Source organism: Eretmochelys imbricata, chromosome 12, assembly GCF_965152235.1.
Source record: "Eretmochelys imbricata isolate rEreImb1 chromosome 12, rEreImb1.hap1, whole genome shotgun sequence".
Taxonomy (NCBI): Eukaryota; Metazoa; Chordata; order Testudines; family Cheloniidae; genus Eretmochelys; species Eretmochelys imbricata.
In genome coordinates, this window is record NC_135583.1 from 19,303,626 (window position 1) to 19,325,733 (window position 22,108).

Genomic DNA, 22,108 nt, shown 5'->3' on the forward strand with positions numbered 1-22,108 from the left:
CTACTTGTATTTTGGAGAAATTTGGACCACATCTAGACCCAAACTTTGCAGCACAGACTGACCCACCTTTGTAAAATGCATGTATATCAACATCCTATCCAAACCCTCTTTACCCTGGAAAAGCTCAGATATGGTTCAAATCTCATGGTTAAACCCCATTCTAAATGGTGCTTCATGTGTCAGAATTAGCTAACTCAGAAACTTCCCTAAAATAGCAAGCATTGTTTACCACTTACTCACACATATTATAGGAACTATAGCTTTCAACTTACTAAAATCCTAACGTAAGACCCCTTCCTTTAAACTGCATGACAAAGACACAAAACGAGAGAACACAACTTAAATAATACTGAAGATTTAAAAAAATACAGAAGTGATATTGGATTCATTTTTACCACCACCGAAAGTTTTCTGGAACTTCTATTCCATGGCTCGGCATTTTCCCTGTTGAGCCTATGTGGGGTAGAGGTAAATCTCAACACATCTCAGGGGAAACTCCAATAACGCTTATGAAATGTGGAAGGAAGTAATCAGGGGCTGAGCAAACACGGAAAATTTCATACTGAAAGGTAAAAGCTTGAGAGGCGCCTCTACAGCTAAAACCGCCCCTTTGTAATGGACGCTCCTGAGTGTAACTCTGGGTGTAGCACAGCGCTACTCACTACACCTGTAAGAAGAGCACAATCCCCTCCAGGTTTTGCTCCATGTCTTCTCTCAGCCGAGGGCCGCCTGCACTCAGGGGCGGGGAGTCTGTTTCGTCTCTAGGGGGACCCATGGCGCTGTCTGTGCCACCCCGACGCGCCCACAGCTGGACACCGACGGGGGAACGGGCCCCTGCCCGGCTCCGGCACACAGCATTGACCCACGAGCCAAGCTAGGGGCGGGAGGGGGCGTGGCCTTGAGATGCAGACGCGGCCCTCCGGTAGGGGGCGTCTGCCTGAGGGACAGGCAGGAGCGGGGCTCTGCAGCAGCAGGAGGAGGGTGGCGTCGCGCGGCGCGGTGACGTCATCCGTACGTGAGTGACGTCGTGGCGGCCTCTCTCATTCTGGTCCCGGTCTCGTCCTCGCTGCCGGCTCCGTTGCCCCTCGGCCTGTCTTGCCTGCGCCGCCCCGTCCCTCCGCGATGGCGAACGTGGCCGACACCAAGCTCTACGATATCCTGGGCGTGCCGCCTGGGGCCACCGACAACGAGCTTAAGAAGGTACCGGGCCGGGCGGGGGAGGCTCCGGGCCGGGCAGGCCCCAATGGGGCAGCCGGGAGGTCACGATGAAGCGGGGAGGCCCCGGGCCGGGCAGTCGCGGGCCTTGGCCGGGATCAGACTGGGCGGGAGGCCGGCTGGAGTCCAGGCCTCCAGGCTAGGCCGTGCGGTGAAGCCGGTTGGGCCTGCCCGCCAGGCCGGCGCTGGGGAGGCGACTAGGCCGCAGGGAGGCCAAGGCATCCAGCAGGAAGGAGCTGGGGCGCAGGTGGCCGGTGGGAGGAGGGGATCCTAGCCAGGAGTTCTGGGATCCCCGCTGTACCTGAGGGGATCGCCAGGGTTCCCTGCCCTAGAGCCGCCTGCTCTTGTCTCCTCACTTGATGCCCAGAATGGTAACCGAGCACCAGGGGGAGACTCCCCCAGTCTCCTATTCCTCTATAAGGTAGGATCTCTGTGGTGCTCTGTTGGCCGATCCCCTCACAATTAAAGGCTTGAGCTGTAAAACCCGCTGGAGTGCAATACGTTCCAGCCAGTACCAATGTCTGACCTGCTTCAGCAACGGCACAGGCTCCGTTCGGGTCTTCCTGTCCCATCCTTATAGAGCTGATCTTTGCCAGGCTGAAAGCACCTAGGGAAAATAAACAAAGAAGCTGAACAAAAGAGCCTAGAGCTTTGTGATCTTCATTACCCTGTACTCAGCACTGGCATCTAAACATTTATTGGTTCCATTTAATGTTCTAGTGTACAAGCCACTCCTCCCCTTCCCGCCCCCCCCAGAGAATGGCACTACCCATCATTTAAAAACTACACTAGAGCCTTGGCGAAGTAGTTACTATTCACTGCCTGTGATCGCTTGCAATGATGGGTGGTACTGCTACTGTGAACTATATATCTCCATGTAATAGCCAAATTTGTTTGAGATGGGTATTGATCATTATGAAACAACAAAGTGGAAGTGTCTTGATGAAAGGAAGCTATGAGCTGATCACAGCCAAATATCATCAGTCTACAGAAAGAAGCCTGTTTTGGGTATCCTGTTCGTTACATGAATGGAGAACCTGGGAACACAACTGTTTAATACCTATAAAAGCACTTATATAGTCCAAAATATAGATTCAACATTGCTTAAAAAGTACTTTAGCAGTTAATGGTAAGGTTGCCAACTGTCTCTACCAGTGCCAAGAGCATCCTCTCTCATTAATTAGTTTAGACTTAACTGAGTGTCCAAATATTGAGAACATACTTACAAGCTACCCTAATGCAACTGAGACAATGTATTTAGGTACTGTTTTAATCTGGTGTCAAGCCCTTACACCAAAGCAGAAAAGAAAAGTGAAAGCAAAGCAAAATAGCTTTATCATCATGATGCTGGTGAGATGGCAAAACAATCTTCAGTGCTGATTAATTTGTACTAAGTACTATCTTTTATCTTCTAGGGCTGAAGTAGTATGCTAATATAGGCCCAGATCCTGAAAATACTTCTCTGAATAACTATGGACTTGAGTAATTCCATTCAGCTAAATGGCTCAAACCAGCATGCTAAAAATAGCCGTGGGGCTGTGGTGGTTCCAGCAGAGACTCAGACTAGCCACCTGAGCTCAGACCCAGGAGGTTGGGTGGGCTCAACAGCCCACATAGCTATGTCAGCACTATTATCTTTAGCACACTAGTGTGAGTCTGTCTAGCTAGGCTAGGAGCCTTGCTCCTAGCTGAGGTGTAGACATACCCATAGTGATCTAGTAAAGGTTTGTCTAAACAGGAATGTTATACTAGGATGAGCTAAGGTATGATTTTATTTTTAAACTGATAACTATACCGGTATAACCCCTTACTTGGACATTCTTCTATGCCAGTATAAAAGTGACTTTTTGGTTTTGCTTATATCACATATACCAGAATGAAAGTGTCCACACAGTGAGTTTTACTGGTATACTCCATGTTGACATGGCCTGGGGATTTTGCAGTTGACTTTTTCAGTGTATTCTAGAATATTTGGGTTATAATCAAGGCTCTGTTTTGTTACGCTGGCTAAGTTTTACAGTAAGCATTCATATCCCCTCTTTACATGCATGAATGCAGAATATTTCGTAATTATGCAGTGAAAAGATGGGTCTCTAGTTATAAAGCAGTATCTACTCTTGGGGGATTCTGTGTGACCGCGTGCCTGCAGAAAATGCCCCACAGCGCCCCTCCCCCAGCAGAATTCCAGTGCTTCCCTGCAGAAAATGACAGGGAAGTTTGGCGGGCGGGGGGATTGTTCCCCTCGAAACAGAGGTGAGGCATGGGGAGGCACATGAGGTTACATGCCAGAGTGTTTCTGGCCCAGCCCTTGCACTGTGTCAGGGTCAGGTGCAGCCTCACTGCCAAGTCCTTGTGCCGGGGGAGGTGGGGGTCTTCAGGGTGATCTTTCCACCTCATTGCAGCCAGTGGCCTGTGCTCCTCACTGCCGTGCTCGACCCACATTTATTTATTGACAAATAAATTTTGCAGAATTTTAAAATACTGTGCGCATAATTTTTAGGTGCAGAATTTTAATTTTTTTTGGCACAGAATTCCCTAAGGAGTAAGTATCATTCTAGTCATCCCTGCACAAAAGAGGGAAATGTGTTCTCTACCCCAAGAGCTTTTAGTTTAAATGAAAATAATACAAATATAGTTCAAATGCAGCATTCTAGAAAAATAGGTCAGTTGAAAATGACGTGGAGATTTTATGTAATACTATACTATAGAAAGGAAAAACCATGTGTAAATCCTTTTCAACACCTTGCTTTTTCTTGTTCTTGAGAAGTTTAGGTCTCTACTCTCTGAGCAGTTAACTTTTTAAAAATTTCTATTTTTAAAAATAGAACCCCGTTGCCAACTCTGTCTGCATATCTATTCAAGGGACACCATCACAGGACCTATCCTTATCAGCCACACCATCAGGGGCTCGTTCACCTGCACATCTACCAATGTGATATATGCCATCATGTGCCAGCAATGCCCCTCTGCCATGTACATTGGCCAAACCGGACAGTCTCTACGCACCATGCATCTGAATAAGTGGGTTTTAGCCCTCGAAAGCTTATGCCCAAATAAATTTGCTAGTCTCTAAGGTGCCACAAGTACTCCTCGTTCTTTATATTAGTAAAGTTTCTTCCCTCTAAATCACAAGTAACTATTGTAACTGATTTGAGACAAGTGTAGTGAAAACTTCCCCCAACTAAATTCAGCTCCATAACGCTGAAGTGGTAGTAGGAATGTAGGTTATGCTAAGCTGTATGCAAAATATTGTTGCTCAGGTACAGCCAGAAGTGTTCAAAAGGAAAGAAGCAGTTTGAAAACCACTTTTTAGAGATCCTGCTTTACTTCCTTGTGCTACTCTTTCAGAACAATTGCGTTAAAAGATTAGAGTCCGCTACTTCTGTCCATATACTTAGATTTAGCGCCACTTTGAATTTTCTGGAGAAGTATGTAGGGAAGAGAATGAAGAAACTATCAATGTGGGTGGGTTGGTTGGTTGGGTTGAGAACCTGAGGCAGCCATTTTGTTGATGGACTTCTGAGGGGCATGACAAATCAGGACAGGATTTACATCCAGTGTGATGGTTTAATAACTAGGGTGTGCAAATCCATACCCTCCAGCTAATGGTAATCCTCACCCTTTATTCATATTTGGAAATTACAGTTTTAGGTCAGTAATGAATGCTGTATAAAGAATTGGTTGAGTTCAGTTTCAGTGTAACACCTAAACCAGAATACAGAAAATCAACAGTTAAATGCTAGGTTTTGTAGTACCTCAGTTACTCTACGCACTGCATTAATGTGCCAAATCCATAAATGGGTAGTTAATACTGAGTCAGTAAAATAAAACATCAGGTACTTTCTGTTTTATTGCAGAGGACTCTCTTCATTTGTTTTATTCTAGTGGACTTTAGCTTTATGGCTAAATTCTGACCTTGGAATATTTGTATCTGATTATTGACTTAAGTAGGTGCTGTTTGTACACTTACAGGAGATGTTTGTATCGTTCTCTGTAGAGTACAGGTTCAGTTAATCAACTTGATTTATTTTGAAACCTGGAATCCATCACAGACTTAATGACTTGTGTTTATTTTTTTGTCAATTAGGCATACAGAAAGCTAGCCAAGGAATACCACCCTGATAAGAATCCAAATGCAGGAGACAAAGTAAGATTTTTTTTTTATCTTGAAATGTATTTATTTGTATTGCCATTGTATCTAGGGGCACCAAACAAGAGATTCAGGGCCCTGCGATATTAGGACTTGTTCATGTACACAGTAACAAAAAGACAGTGACCCAAAGAAATAATAATCTAGTTTATGAAACAGTCTCTGAAGTGGATGAGACAAATGTGGCCAAGGACAAAGTAACATAAAATGAGTTGCTGTATAGTAAGCAAAAGCCTCCATTCACCGCCTGCCTAACTGGAGTCAGCTGGCTGTGCTTTGAGGCATCATGGGAGAGGTGAATGTTTAGGAGGGATCTGAAGAGTAAGGCAGCAGTTTTGCAGATCTTTCATGGAAGTGTTCTCCACTCATAAGAGATGGAAGTGGAGGTATTTGAAAGAGATGCAAACAATGAATACAGGGCTCACTTTCAAGATAAAATAGATTAGACATGCAAGGCTTAGTTAAGTAACCTGTCTTGAGAAAGAAAAAAGATGTTTCAGTGATGTCTCAAATGTGTTGGGTTAACATGACGGAAAAGTCCTCTTAATATTTAAGAAGACTAGCATATCTGGAGCCATGTTAGTTGACTGTGTAGACTACAACAGGTTATTGTTTTAACAACTGTTGAGGGCTCTTCAGTTGTTAAGCTAACATGATTAAAACATCCATTTTGTCCATCAAGACAGGACCTTAGACTTTGTCTAGATTACAACTTTAAGAGTAACATTAATACTTAGCTAATGTGGTAACCACACATACTTAAATCCCAGTCTTGACAAGGCCTTGGAGGTAAAGATAAGAAGTTTGTACTTGGGCAGTGAAGGAGAAATCAATAGAGAGACATGTAAAGAGGATGACACATTCATCCTTCATGGTAAAACAGAAGAAAAGGGTTGGATGCATACAAGCACAGCCAAATCTACCTGTTCTAAAGGTCAAAATATAGACTGCAATAGAATGTTCTGAAGTGGAGGAGTATTTAGGGTTGTACACTCCCTCATGCATAAAAGGATAAAGTGGGGCTATAAATCAGATGCTAGCATTTCCTTTGTGACTGTCTTCCAAGTAAATCTGTTTTTATATCTGTAAAAGTAACTTACAGGCTTTTTTTCCTGACTTCTTTTTCAGTTCAAAGAAATAAGTTTTGCCTACGAAGTTCTGTCAAATCCTGAGAAACGCGAGTTATATGATCGATATGGAGAACAGGGTCTTCGAGAAGGTAGCGGTGGAAGTGGTGGAATGGACGATATTTTCTCCCACATTTTTGGTGGTGGATTGTTCAGTTTCATGGGTAGTCAGAGTAGAAGTCGCAATGGTAGAAGAAGAGGAGAAGATATGATGCATCCACTTAAGTGAGTATCTTGATACTATGATTCTTCTCACTTAAGTTTCCGAAAAGATATGGTGAAGGTGAACCTTGTCTGATAATCATTGATGCTCTAGTGGGCCTCAGTTCATTCAAAAGGTCTACTGTTTCCAACTCAAATTCATAGAAAGCATTACTTCTAGATTTCAGCAAAAGTTAAAAGAAATGGATCTTCCTGCATTAAAAGGTTGCCTTTGGTAGTAGTGTTTTAAAAAAATAATACATGTGGTTGAAACTTCAAGTCTTACGGTCCATATCTTTATAGTCAGTGTATAAACTCTGCTTCTTTTTATAAACATTTAAATCTTGCCCATTCTTGACTGATTTGCACAAATGACTGTCTAAATTATTTGATCATAAATATGCCTGAAGTTGTTCAGTGGGACATGTTAGCCTTCCAGCCTCCAAGTAATCTGGTGATATGTATTCACCATCTAACCTGAATGTTTTATTTGGACCTAGAAGTTTGGTCCATGGAGAATTAGTTCCCTTAGAATTGAAAATGACTGTCTTTCATTTCATTGGGAGCCTACAGCCTATATGTTTTGTTGGGATCCTGTTGATTAGAAATTCTGCAGCCCCATTCATTAGCTTGTTAATAAATGGTTGGTAAGAATTATTTTCCCTAGTTATATTCTTAACATAACTAGTCATGCATTCCTTAGGTCAGAACATATGGAACAACTTAGTATTCACTAGTTGAATCTTTTGGGGAAGTAGAGTGACGAGTGTGTTATGGGGTTACTTTTTTAGGTATTTATACTCTTATCCTGGGACCAGTGTGAAAACAAGTGCAAATATCTTATGATTTTCCATTAATTATGCAGAGCAGAAATTACTGCCAGCAAATCAGTTGCAGCTACTCATCTTCAGGTATCCTTGTCTTCTTCCATGATAAAAAAAACAATTCTCCGATTTAAAAAAACATAAAAATCCATGTTTTTCTGTGATTAAAATGAAATGCTGAACTTTAGTTTCCCTATCCACTATATATATCATTTGAACACAGTTTTATTGATATATATTTACAATATTTAAATCAGTTTGAAGTCTGAGTGCCTTCAATCACTATAATAAAACAAAATTTATAGAATTGCAATTTGTATTTCTTACATATACCAAATATCTCTGTATTCTGTATTTTCAGAATTTTGTTCAAATGCACAAAATATAAAGTTCCCACTGTCCGCTGAAATGTTATTAAATGTGTAGAATCTGTTTGGTGCACATAAGGTTGTGCTTAAATTTATGTGGCTCTCTTGTGTAAAAAGTTGGGCACCACTGGAATAAGTGACACTGGAATTTCAGTAAAATTTAGTTAATGTGTTTTTTATTTTTTACAAAATATAAAAACTAAAGATTCCCTGTAAAAAAAGCAAATTCTGTGTTTTTTTTTTTTTCCCCCATGGCAAATGGATTTTTAGAATCCCTGTTCATCTTCATAAGCCTACACCATATTTTCACTGCTGTTTTTTGCAGGCTGACCAGCTTCTTTCTGACCTTCACCTCTGCTATTCTATGGGCTAGGCCACTCCTCGCATTAAGTGCTTAGTGTAATATTTATTTTTGCATGCCAGCTACTTTGTCTAGCAACTAGTACTGTACAAGCAAACTATAAATTAGCTTTTGTATTCTCATGACTCTTTTTAGTTGTTTCTTTCTAAACCCTGACACCAGAAGCAAAGTTTTGCAGTTCAAAATAAACTGAGTTGCATTTATTATTGAATGATTTCTGAAGTCTCTGGAAATATGCAAAATTCTGAACTAATGTTGTTAGACAATTACTTTTAAGTAGCTTAACTATACTGATAAGACCCAAATGGTTTTAGGTTTTTTTTCTAGTGCATTAGATACCTTGTAGTTCAATGTTAGCAAATCTGACTGCTAAAGTGGTCATGGAAACATACCAACAGTATATCAACAAAAACACTTTTCCAATGGAAATGAATAAGATAAAATTAAACTCCTAGTGTGAATTCTTAAGGAAAATATTAAACTATAACTATTATCCAGAACTGCTAGGAATTGTCTTCCTTGTGTTAACCCATCTGAGAGACTTGTTTTAGATCTCCTTTAAACCCTTCTTAATTCTTCAGACGACTAGGCTAATTTGTTTCCTGTTGGCTTTTACTAGACAGCTAACCTCAGCTCTGGCTTCTGACTAATCTAAAGCTTTTCCTTGAATTATGTACATTTACAGTTGCATAGTTTCTAATGGGATTTCACCAGACATGAAACTGTTCTGCAAAGTTTGACTTAAAATCCTAAAAGATTGAGTTCTCTGTTTTTAATAACTGCTTATCTTAATGTAGCCTTTGTTACAGTGTTGGTGTACAGAATTTTACTTGCTCAAAAACTTCCTGTTTGTCTCTTTTACATATGTCTGGGTTGTTGTTTTTTTCAGAAGTATTTGTAGACAAGGCTGAAAGTTGCTGTGATTTTTAGTTTTACCCTAAATTGTCTTAGACAATAGCTTGTACCTAAACTAGACTATTAAAATGACTTTTTCCCAAAGTGATTATTAGAATGCTAATACTGGAGAATTTTCTTTATTTTCTAGAGTGTCTTTAGAAGATCTATATAATGGAAAGACAACTAAACTACAGCTTAGCAAGAATGTCCTTTGTAGTTCATGTAATGGGTAAGTTTTATATTTTTCATTAACAGTGCTAGAACTTCTTGGCTGCTTTTACTCTTAAATGTGTTAAACTATTAATTCAAATTGGTATATAGCATGAAGTGTAGTAATTCGTCACATGTAAGCTAGGAACCGGTTCAAGTATTGAAGCATGAAGATACCAAAATCTAACCTATGATGCAATTAATGGCGCTCTTTGTGAAATCTTGAAGAGCTGTCCTCTGTATCTCAGTGATAGATTAGCCTAATTGCAACTGGCACTGCATCAGTGCAATTGGGGGTGTAAAACGGAAGGTTGGTATTTATTTTCCATATAGTCTCAAAATAACTTCAATTATAATCTAACTGGCACTTTCCAATTTAGTCAGGGTGGGAAGTCTGGAGCTGTTCAGAAGTGTAGTGCTTGCCGAGGTAGAGGTGTACGTATCATGATCAGACAGCTGGCTCCTGGGATGGTTCAGCAGATGCAGTCTGTGTGCTCTGATTGCAATGGAGAAGGTAGGCCAAATGTTTCCTGTGCTTTTAAAAATATTTAATGTGGTTCGAATTTAGGTTCAATAGTAAATTGTCATATCTCATCTGGAGAATTTCTGAATTAGATTTTGTTTGTAATTAGTGAAGTTTGATTTTAGTCTGTCAGGGATATTTCTTCATGTATCAGAACAGGAACAAAATTTGTAGTCTGCTTAGGGGAGGATTGGAACCTGAATAGCAGGTGCTACTGCTTAGAAATATTTGGACATGCTTGCCCCAGTGTCTTGCTGTCTGGTGCTAGCACTGTAAAAAAACATTTACTTTTATGGGATAAATTTAACTTAGCATCAGGATAGATTGATTTAAATCAAAGCATTTTAGAGCAATGTTTTGCATTTGTTCATTTGAGTTATTTTCCAAAAGAGAAGGTGATTGTCATTTATTTGCAACCATTGAAATATGTTGATTGGCAACTAAATATAGCCTTCCCATTAAATTGGGTGCTGCTTCTTGTTAACCAGGGGATGCACTATATCTATACACTGAAGCAATTAGGAAACTTGCATTCAAATTTATAGTTTTTATGATGTTAGAAAATGGTGAATGATCCGTTTCTTATTTACTAGACTAATTTTTTACTTGTATCTTTTGTCAATCTCTGGATGGAAATTTGAATTCAATTAAATGCACTAAATGGCTTTATTAAATAAAACTACCTTCAGTGTGCTGGAAATATAACAAAAAAGTTAATGGAAGCAGTTTTGCATTTAAAATTATTAAACAAAGGAAGTATTATCTGTAGTTAATAATTCAATCGATTTGTTTCTGGGGTCATGTCCTTGAAAATTTTTGAACTAGTAGATCTCATCCTCTTTCACCTAGTTTTATTCGTAGTTTGGAAGAGGAAAGCAAGCTTTCCTTCAAACTAGGCACCAAACATACTGCTTGATATTTTTTATTTTAAATTATTTAAATGATTATAGTAAATTTAGGCCTAAACTTACATGTCATCTCAAATTTAGTTTTAAATAGAGTTTTAAAAATAAACCTGTATTTAATTTAAAGTTCTTTGGCTACAAAAATCATTGATAATATTTTGGATCGCTGAGAAAGTGGATACAAAAATCAGTTATTTTTGTATCCACTCTTCTCAGCGATCCAAAATATTATCAATTTATTTCTCTTTCAGAAGCAAGTGTTAAAATCCATATACAACTTTCTGAAAGATGGAAATAGTAGTGTTATATTCTATATTACTTTTGCTGATTTGGGCACATATGTGGTAGTGAATTAAACATCCTCCGCCTTGCATATATTTCCTGGATCTTTCTTAATTTACAAAACACCACTAATTTGTCTGAAATCTTGTGCTTGTATTACTTATGACGTAATAGCTGAAAATGCTGAACTGCAATAAAAATTTTGTTTTTGGTGGTCTGTTTTCATTCTATAACCAGTCAAACTTTTTACCAAAGAATTGAAAAACAGTGTGGTTTCCTGTTTTTAAGCTACTTTGTCACTTTGCCTGATTTAATGTAAATGCATAGTTCCTGTAGGACTGGACACACCTGCTGCATCCTAATGTTCTGTGCACTTGTTTCACATAGGAGTATGGCTTTAATTTCTGAGTAGCTAAATATCTGAACATAACAATTGCTTCTGCTTGCAGTACTTAAATGGAAGAAGCAATAGGCACTGTACCGGCAACTGAAGTGATGGGATTGTACAGGATATTTTGCCAATACATTCTGGTTATTCTGGTCTACTATAATGAAGGCAGTTCCGTATTAAATATCTGTCCTTTAAAAGTATATCCAAATAAACTAGAAAACAAAAAAGCTCTTAAGAAGTATTGGATATTTTTTGGATAACCACCCTGCAGACTTCTAGAAGGCAAAGTTCTCCTGTTAAAGGTGAAAGGCAAAGCACAATTGTTTGTTCTTTACTGATTGTCAGGGTGTAAAAAATGCTTTAAGAGTGAACATATACACTAAGAATGTCAGGTCCTCTTTGCAGGAGAACCTGAATGGTGGTGTCACGCTAAGCTATAACTTGACCTGCTGCTTTTTCTCTCTCCTCTCCCCCGTGTTCCCACCCTCACCCCCACCCCCCGGTTACGTGTACACTTACAGTGATGTCTCTCACCATCTGTACAGGTATAAATAGTAGTGTAGATGGTGAGAGACAGCTTAGGTGAGTAGAGTGCCCTACATACCTGAACTGCCAGAGGTAAATACCCTACACCGCTCTCTACACACCCAAGCAGTGCCTCCCACTTTTACGCTGCTATGTTTAGCAGTGTAGTTTTCTCCTGCCAGAGCCTTTCCCCATGGTCTGAAACTCAGCCTCCACACCCCAGAAAGGAGAACTGAAACTAAGGTTCAGTTATGTCCCATTACCATTCAGGTTTCTCAAAGATTTTTCATAGGTTTCCCAAGCAAAATGAGGAAAGGAAGAACCTGACTCCTTGTAACTTTTTGTTTAGGAGTGGAGGGGGCCGTTTTTATTCATGAAGAGCAATAAAAGCCATAAACAAAGCTTATTTTGTCTAGCAGGTTTTCTTTAAATGCTCATGCTGTTTGGAATTGGAAGTCATGGTTCTTGTTCCATCAGGCTTACAATCTGAGTTCTAATTCTTCAAAATAATTTTGTGGGATGGCAGATAATCTCATGCCTCTCAGTGCCTTTTGGGTCTCTTTCTTCTCATTAGGATAGCATTAAATTATTAGCTTTCCCCTTGTGGGACACACTAATAACACTAAACGAAAAAAATTTCCAAAGTGATTTGAGATTGGTTCTCTTGGACACATTCCCCAATGTATGGTAAAATAAGTGGTACTGTATCCTCAAATAAGGAAGAAAAACATTCATAGATTTTTCAATCCTTCTTTCTCTAGGTGAAGTTATTAATGAAAAAGACCGTTGTAAAAAATGCGAAGGGAAGAAGGTGATCAAAGAAGTAAAGATTCTTGAAGTCCATGTAGATAAAGGCATGAAACATGGGCAGAGGATTACATTTACTGGAGAAGCAGATCAGGCCCCAGGAGTGGAACCGGGAGATATTGTCCTCCTGCTCCAAGAAAAGGAGAATGAGGTAACTTGTGACTTGATAGGTGAAGTAAAGTTGGTGGGTTTTCCTTAGAAATATTTAACTGTTATACACTTTCCTAGATTACTTTAAACGAACAACTGAGGGAGAGAAACTGAACTTAGCATACATGGCTTGTTCCTAGTGGTAACTGCTATAATTCTGAGCTAGAAGGTTCTGTCTGTAGACATGCAGATGAGCACACCAAGCATCCCACTGTCTCAATATGGTCATGAAAAGTTACTCTCCTAACGGAAGCAGGGTTACCCTTGGCAGACTTACCACTATGAATGTCCTGTCCTTGTTGTGCACCTGCTTCAACCCTGGCATGCAGTAAGTAAAGCTGAGTATAAAGCCAGCTGATTTTTTGGGGGGGAGTTGGGTTTTTTGTTGTTTTTGTTTTTGTTTTTTTTTTCCAAAGGCTATCAGATGAAAATGGGGAATCTCCCTCAATCTTCACTTGCTGTAAACTGTGCTGTCTGCTTCTGTTAACCTAGGAAGTGTGACAAATGCGTTTGGAGATATTAACCCAGATAAGTAGTATGGTCATGCTGATATTGCACTCATCATAGGACCCCTCCTCTTTTCTACCCAAACTGTAGACCTGCATTTGGCTAGTTGCATTTTTATTCTGTCTTGGCATATTTCTACACAGTATGTACCTTGGAGAATATTGGTTTTCATACATTTGAACTAGGTACTATAAAACTGATTCTGACACAGTACACGATGCTAAATTACTGGAACATGTTAATTAAGGAAAGTTGCAGTATATAGTAAAGTCCAGGAGAATTTTTCCATTCTTTAATGTGGTAACTATTTTTGGCAAAGTTCAGAGTATTAGATGAAGAAACGTAAGTGATGGTTCAGTATTGTGAAAACAGCGTATAAAACTATTGTGTGAAATTGTGTGGTGCAAGCTGTTCCTTTTCTGGTGTTCCATAAACACAATGCAGTATTGTGAATTTAAGTTCATACATATTTCAAAAAGAAAAGGAGTACTTGTGGCACCTTAGAGACTAACCAATTTATTTGAGCATGAGCTTTCGTGAGCTACAGCTCACTTCATCAGATGCATACCGTGGAAACTGCAGCAGACTTTATATATACACAGAGAATATGAAACAATACCTCCTCCCACCCCACTGTCCTGCTGGTAATAGCTTATCTAAAGTAATCGTCAGGTTAGGCCATTTCCAGCACAAATCCAGGTTTTCTCACCCTCCACCCCCCCACACAAATTCACTCTCCTGCTGGTGATAGCCCATCCAAAGTGACAACTCTTTACACAATGTGCATGATAATGAAGTTAGGCCATTTCCTGCACAAATCCAGGTTCTCTCACTCCCTCACCCCCCTCCAAAAACCACCCCCATACACACACAGACTCACTCTCCTGCTGGTAATAGCTCGTCCAAACTGACCACTCTCCAAGTTTAAATCCAAGTTAAACCAGAACATCGGGGGGGGGGGGGTAGGAAAAAACAAGAGGAAATAGGCTACCTTGCATAATGACTTAGCCACTCCCAGTCTCTATTTAAGCCTAAATTAATAGTATCCAATTTGCAAATGAATTCCAATTCAGCAGTTTCTCGCTGGAGTCTGGATTTGAAGTTTTTTTGTTTTAAGATAGCGACCTTCATGTCTGTGATTGCGTGACCAGAGAGATTGAAGTGTTCTCCGACTGGTTTATGAATGTTATAATTCTTGACATCTGATTTGTGTCCATTTATTCTTTTACGTAGAGACTGTCCAGTTTGACCAATGTACACGGCAGAGGGGCATTGCTGGCACATGATGGCATAAATCACATTGGTGGATGTGCAGGTGAACGAGCCTCTGATAGTGTGGCTGATGTTATTAGGCCCTGTGATGGTGTCCCCTGAATAGATATGTGGGCACAATTGGCAACGGGCTTTGTTGCAAGGATAAGTTCCTGGGTTAGTGGTTCTGTTGTGTGGTATGTGGTTGTTGGTGAGTATTTGCTTCAGGTTGCGGGGCTGTCTGTAGGCAAGGACTGGCCTGTCTCCCAAGATTTGTGAGAGTGTTGGGTCATCCTTTAGGATAGGTTGTAGATCCTTAATAATGCATTGGAGGGGTTTTAGTTGGGGGCTGAAGGTGACGGCTAGAGCGTTCTGTTATTTTCTTTGTTAGGCCTGTCCTGTAGTAGGTAACTTCTGGGAACTCTTCTGGCTCTATCAATCTGTTTCTTTACTTCCGCAGGTGGGTATTGTAGTTGTAAGAAAGCTTGACAGAGATCTTGTAGGTGTTTGTCTCTGTCTGAGGGGTTGGAGCAAATGCGGTTGTATCGCAGAGCTTGGCTGTAGACGATGGATCGTGTGGTGTGGTCAGGGTGAAAGCTGGAGGCATGCAGGTAGGAATAGCGGTCAGTAGGTTTCCGGTATAGGGTGGTGTTTATGTGACCATTGTTTATTAGCACTGTAGTGTCCAGGAAGTGGATCTCTTGTGTGGACTGGACCAGGCTGAGGTTGATGGTGGGATGGAAATTGTTGAAATCATGGTGGAATTCCTCAAGGGCTTCTTTTCCATGAGTCCAGATGATGAAGATGTCGAGGAATTCCACCATGATTTCAACAATTTCCATCCCACCATCAACCTCAGCCTGGTCCAGTCCACACAAGAGATCCACTTCCTGGACACTACGGTGCTAATAAACAATGGTCACATAAACACCACCCTATACCGGAAACCTACTGACCGCTATTCCTACCTGCATGCCTCCAGCTTTCACCCTGACCACACCACACGATCCATCGTCTACAGCCAAGCTCTGCGATACAACCGCATTTGCTCCAACCCCTCAGACAGAGACAAACACCTACAAGATCTCTGTCAAGCTTTCTTACAACTACAATACCCACCTGCGGAAGTAAAGAAACAGATTGATAGAGCCAGAAGAGTTCCCAGAAGTTACCTACTACAGGACAGGCCTAACAAAGAAAATAACAGAACGCTCTAGCCGTCACCTTCAGCCCCCAACTAAAACCCCTCCAATGCATTATTAAGGATCTACAACCTATCCTAAAGGATGACCCAACACTCTCACAAATCTTGGGAGACAGGCCAGTCCTTGCCTACAGACAGCCCCGCAACCTGAAGCAAATACTCACCAACAACCACATACCACACAACAGAACCACTAACCCAGGAACTTATCCTTGCAACAAAGCCCGTTGCCAATTGTGCCCACATATCTATTCAGGGGACACCATCACAGGGCCTAATAACATCAGCCACACTATCAGAGGCTCGTTCACCTGCACATCCACCAATGTGATTTATGCCATCATGTGCCAGCAATGCCCCTCTGCCGTGTACATTGGTCAAACTGGACAGTCTCTACGTAAAAGAATAAATGGACACAAATCAGATGTCAAGAATTATAACATTCATAAACCAGTCGGAGAACACTTCAATCTCTCTGGTCACGCAATCACAGACATGAAGGTCGCTATCTTAAAACAAAAAAACTTCAAATCCAGACTCCAGCGAGAAACTGCTGAATTGGAATTCATTTGCAAATTGGATACTATTAATTTAGGCTTAAATAAAGACTGGGAGTGGCTAAGTCATTATGCAAGGTAGCCTATTTCCTCTTGTTTTTTCCTACCCCCCCCCCCCCCCCAGATGTTCTGGTTTAACTTGGATTTAAACTTGGAGAGTGGTCAGTTTGGACGAGCTATTACCAGCAGGAGAGTGAGTCTGTGTGTGTGTATGGGGGTGGTTTTTGGAGGGGGGTGAGGGAGTGAGAGAACCTGGATTTGTGCAGGAAATGGCCTAACTTCATTATCATGCACATTGTGTAAAGAGTTGTCACTTTGGATGGGCTATCACCAGCAGGAGAGTGAATTTGTGTGGGGGGGTGGAGGGTGAGAAAACCTGGATTTGTGCTGGAAATGGCCTAACCTGACGATTACTTTAGATAAGCTATTACCAGCAGGACAGTGGGGTGGGAGGAGGTATTGTTTCATATTCTCTGTGTATATATAAAGTCTGCTGCAGTTTCCACGGTATGCATCTGATGAAGTGAGCTGTAGCTCACGAAAGCTCATGCTCAAATAAATTGGTTAGTCTCTAAGGTGCCACAAGTACTCCTTTTCTTTTTGCGAATACAGACTAACACGGCTGTTACTCTGAAACCATACATATTTCAGTAATCAAATTCTAGTCATCCATCAGGAAAGCTTTGAATTAAAAACTGAAGTAATACAGGTATCTGAAAAATCTTTAAATGATTCATGCTGGAGTAGCACTCCAACACCAAAGCACTTGACCCAGCCTCTCCTGCAGCTGTCTGTCTGGTTTCCCTGTGTATTCAGTTGCAACTTTGTGCTCCTCCCAACTTCTTGGCTGTGCTTGGGTGAAGGGAAAGGAAGGCAACTAGGATAAACAATGTGACTTCAAGTGTCAGGTACTGCCAGCACTAATGACAGGTCAGAAATTCCAGGATTTGAAGCAGAGGCCTTCTCAGTCTTGGTCTTTTGATCTAGCTATGTCTGCTGCTGTATTGTCTTGGACAGTAAAACATATTGTGGCTTTCTCCTTTTTGCTATGACCATGTTTACTGGTAACTCTGTAGGTCAGTCCTCAGTTGCGTTTTAATAAGCATGTTGCAGTTTAAGAATATATGGACAAAAGATTGCTAACATAATTGTTAGTATGGTGGTGAAATGGTGATATTGTGTTTTGTTTATATGAGCTTGAGAGGAACCTAAAGCAGTGGTTCTCAAACTTTTTAGCAACCCAAGGACCTCCATTTTGATTCAAATTTTTCACACACCCCCAGACGCCCTGCCCCCTCTCCGCCCCTGCCCCTCCTCTTCCCCACCTCTTTCTGCCCTCCCTCCCAGCATGCCCTGTCCCCGTTTCTCCCCCTCCCTCCCAGCGCCTGCTGCATGCTGCTGAACAGCCGTTTCCTGGCACGGGGAGGGAGGGGGAGGAGTTGGTCAGTAGGACCCTTGGCCCCGGACATGATTCCATCCCATCCCCTGAGCGAGTCCCCATCCTTCCCAGCACCTCCTGCATGTCAGGGAACAGCTGTTCCACAGTGTGCAGGAGGCACTGGGGAGAGGGGAAGGAGTTGATCAACGGGGCCGCAGCCCCAGACATTATTGCACCTCCTCCTCTCCCTCCCTCCTAGTGCCTCCTGCACACTGCTGAACAGCTGTTCCCCCGGCATGCAGCAGGCACTGGGAGGGAGAAGGGGGAGTTGATCAGCAGGGCCCATGGGCCCTAGTTTGAGAGATGCTCACTAAAGCATTAAATCATTTTGGTACCATAGTTTAAATGTACTGAAAAGCTTGAGGAAAGGTGAATACAGGTCTCCTGTTGCCACTTGACTCTAAGTAAAATCATGGTAGCTAAACTGCATTTGGAGCTTGAGGCCTGAATAGCTCAACTGTGGTACTGAAAAATGCTTCTCAATCACTTGACTTCTTCCAAGATGGGAGAAACTAAGATATTGGCCGGTTCTTAAATTTGGGTTTAGAAGCTGAGAAAATGACTTTTACTTGAATGTGTTCGAGTCTGCAGGTAGAATGAAACTACTAAAATTATTGTCATGGTTGATATGCTAGCTGAGACTAAAATATATCTCCTGGTTCCAAAAACTACTTGCTCTTGGGAAGAAACTCTGCTGTCTTCTCACACATGTCAGCATAAAACTGTTGCCATATTTTATTTTCAAGGACAGTGCTGGAGAAAAACAAGTGCTGGAGAAAAACTTTCCAGCAAGTCTTTTTTTGCTGTGCAAGAAAGGATAACTTTGAGGATGAAGTCATGAACCAAGTTTTATATGCTGTTACACTAAATATCTGTACGTTGTGAGCAAGCAAGCAGTGAACAACTTCAGGTATCTCTAATAGAGGTGTGAAGGGAAAAAGAAGCAACCTTTCTGGATTCATGCCAATGGGCTAACAATCCTTCATTCACTTCACACCTCTGTAAAAGCCTCATTACAGAAAATTTAAAGCAGCTGTGACCTTGCTTGAATATATAGATGAGTTAAAGCAACTATCCACAACTGGTTTGGGCTTAGTCCTGAGGACTTTGAACAACACTCTGTCTTCTTGCCTCTCCCCTTTTTTAAAATCTGAAAATAGTGACATGATCAACAGCTAGCTTCTACATGAACATTTTGAGGCTAAGTGAAATAGTCTTTAAATATATAATTTTGTTACTGGGTCTCCATTGTGTTGTCATTTGTCTTTAGATTAGAAGATCTTTGGGTCAGGGAAAGACTCAGTCTGTTGTACAGTCATAGAGCATTTTACAGCTCTGGTTCCATATTCATTAGAAACAAATTAGAGTCGCAGAAATTAACATCTATATACTATTGCATATTGCACAACATGCAACTCTTAGGACCTGCTTAATTGTGGAAAGCTAGAACTGGTGTAGATCTGTAGTTTGATCTTTACATGAATGCTAACTTTCGAAAGTAGAAATTTTATAGTTTATGGATTTTATTACTTCAGGATTAAATTAAAGATCTGACAGTAATAAGTATTAGAATAAAGATGATGATGATGATTAATGTCTCATTCTTAGGTGTTCCAGAGGGAAGGAAATGACTTGCATATGACACACAAGATAGGACTTGTTGAAGCACTGTGTGGATTTCAGTTCACATTCAAACACCTGGATGGACGTCAGATTGTGGTGAAATATCCTCCTGGAAAAGTAATTGAACCAGGTAAACCGTGATTTGATATAAGAATTTTTATCTAGATACATGTGTGGTTGTACTATTTGAAATGTTGTATCATCAAATTATTCTCACTTGCATCCGATGAAGTGAGCTGTAGCTTACGAAAGCTCATGCTCAAATAAATTGGTTAGTCTCTAAGGTGCCACAAGTACTCCTTTTCTTTTTGCAAATACAGACTAACACGGCTGTTACTCTGAAACCTCTCATGCTCTTGCAACTTGTAGCCACTGTTATAGAAATGCAGAGATATTACTTTGTCAGACGGAAAGCTGGTACAGTACAGGTTTCCGTTACACTGATTGATCTTTTTCTGTCCTTAATTATAGGTTGTGTTCGTGTAGTTCGAGGTGAAGGAATGCCACAATATCGGAATCCCTTTGAAAAAGGAGATCTTTACATAAAGTTTGATGTACAGTTTCCTGAAAATAACTGGATTAGCCCGGAAAAGCTCTCAGTAAGTATTCCTTCAGTTTGATCAAAAATGTGTTTTTGAGATGTCTTAAGGGCTCATTGTATTGTGCCCCACGCACTTTCTTTCGAGTAGTTATATTTGGATTTGAGTACAGCCAAATTGTTCAATGTAGTTTACAATGCACAAGTGATTTTAAAACTTTCCATTGAAGTTGGTTAGTTTACATGAAAAGCCACAGGAGGGTTGGTGTTCTGGGGTGCAGGTGTAATATAAAAGCACTTGAAAACTGCTCTCTTGATATAGTAGCAATTACTAGGACAAATGAAAGTGGCTGCTGTTTTGATTTCTGACCCATCAGTTCTTGCTGCTTACGGCTTTGTCTATATGAGAAAGTTGTACTAGTTAAAAGGACAGATTTTAACCAATGCAAAGTGGTGCAAACACCTGCTGAATTTTAAGATTGCTAATCCATTTATGATAACTATGTAAGACATTCTTAACCTAACATGAATGCCCCCACAGGAGAGATGTGTGCCAAATATTGACACCTATGCTTTCTGATACACCACTAACTGTACTCCTTTTATTGGCAGGAACTTGAAGATCTTCTGCCATCTAGACCAGAAGTTCCCACTGTAATTGGTGATACAGAAGAGGTAGATCTTCAGGAATTTGATAACACTCGTGGATCAGGAGGTGGTCAGAGACGTGAAGCCTACAATGATAGTTCTGATGAAGAAAGCACTCATCATGGACCTGGGGTACAGTGTGCCCATCAGTAAACATTTGTCTAAAATGTTGCACAAGGATTTTCTTTCAAGTTTTGCCTGACTTGTTTTCAGCAATCCAGCTGGATTGTATAAGCAATCCAGATGAACCGAGGGACATCTATTGCTGTATGTGTAACCTTTAAATTGGTCTATAGTATCTACAGAGTGTATAATTTAAACTAACCACAAAGCTTACATCTTCATTTTGACTGTTCTGTAGCAGAATAAAGCACTTGAAAGGAAGACGAGACTCCTTTTCATATGGGTTTTAAGTTTGTCCTCGTATCTGTGCTTGATTTTTACCAGTTGTGTAGATTTTAAGTTTCATATTTTAAATTCAAATTCAAATTCTACATTGTAAAGTTTGTGTACAACTTGTCCTGAGGCTTGGTATTTGGCTGCACCTGCATAAGCTGCAATAGAATAAAGAATTTCATAGCCTGTATCTATCATTTTAGATGCATGGTAAATAAATGGGCTTCACACATAATGGGTTTAGAGCTGACTGGGAACAACAGAAGACTAAATTAGAAGTGGTTGTAAAAGTTTTTTACCATCTTGTGAGGTTTCTGAAAGTAAATAAAAGCAGTTGGTGTATAATATACTCCTTTCCCCTTGTCACACTTTTATTTATCTAAAAGGATACACTAAACTTGATTCTAACTGGTTAGTTCCTTGGTATTTGTTTTACTATACTGCCTAGGAGTCCTAGTACAATTGCAGCCTTGTACTTGACTACATTATGTACAACCTTTGTCCCTGCCCCACAGAGTTCACAATCAAATGAAAAGCCATTTCAGTGTTCAGTACCTCTACCTGCATGCAGCTTTCCTTATTAATCAAAGTATTTTTGAATTTATTAACATAAGAACTGGTTGACCTGCATACAGGTGGTTTCAATCTTACACTAGAATTCCTTGCCTTCTAAATCTTTAAACATGGGTGAAAAGATTTCACCTCTCAATATGGAGATGCTAGAAAAATAGCTTTGACATCCAAAAACAAATCCTCTTTATTCTCAAAATTAAGGATTTTTTTGTTCCTTGTTTAACAGCTCTTAGCTTTTAGTGCCCCTTTGATATTAGGCAAGTCTTGGGATATGTCTTTAATCCACTGTCCTTAGAGTGGCAACAAGGCTTTTTTAACATCCTTCCAGAATTGAAGATGGGTGACTTCAAGAGACTGTATATGGTAATTAGCCTAACCCTTGGCATAAACAGACCCTTAACTATGTTCTACTTACTTTAAAGGCTAAACAGTCTGTT

At 40.6% G+C, this 22,108-nt stretch overlaps 2 protein-coding genes across 6 annotated transcripts in view; one reads left to right on the forward strand and one right to left on the reverse strand.

Moving 5' to 3' along the window:
- Positions 1 to 22,108, reverse strand: part of LOC144272755 (borealin-2-like) — a 150,313-nt gene that overhangs the window by 103,546 nt on the left and 24,659 nt on the right. For all 5 annotated transcript variants that reach the window (XR_013347666.1, XR_013347664.1, XR_013347667.1 and 2 more), the window contains one exon: positions 1,742 to 1,822. The gene's annotated coding sequence lies outside the window, so the exon portion shown is untranslated. The remainder of the gene's footprint in view (positions 1 to 1,741; positions 1,823 to 22,108) is intronic.
- Positions 1,011 to 21,447, forward strand: DNAJA2 (DnaJ heat shock protein family (Hsp40) member A2). The gene is made up of 9 exons (XM_077831062.1): positions 1,011 to 1,200; positions 5,303 to 5,362; positions 6,494 to 6,717; positions 9,292 to 9,372; positions 9,734 to 9,867; positions 12,741 to 12,937; positions 19,502 to 19,646; positions 19,988 to 20,115; positions 20,667 to 21,447. Exons 1-9 carry the CDS (start codon positions 1,123 to 1,125, stop codon positions 20,853 to 20,855), a joined length of 1,236 nt encoding a protein of 411 aa, XP_077687188.1. The 5' UTR covers positions 1,011 to 1,122; the 3' UTR covers positions 20,856 to 21,447.

Bases quoted from the DNA above. Each gene is read 5' to 3' on its own strand.
- DNAJA2 (XM_077831062.1), top strand. From the start codon at position 1,123: ATGGCGAACGTGGCCGACACCAAGCTCTACGATATCCTGGGCGTGCCG. The intron at 12,938-19,501 runs GTAACTTGTGAC...TCTCATTCTTAG, and splicing joins TCCAAGAAAAGGAGAATGAG to GTGTTCCAGAGGGAAGGAAA. The intron at 19,647-19,987 runs GTAAACCGTGAT...CCTTAATTATAG, and splicing joins TGGAAAAGTAATTGAACCAG to GTTGTGTTCGTGTAGTTCGA.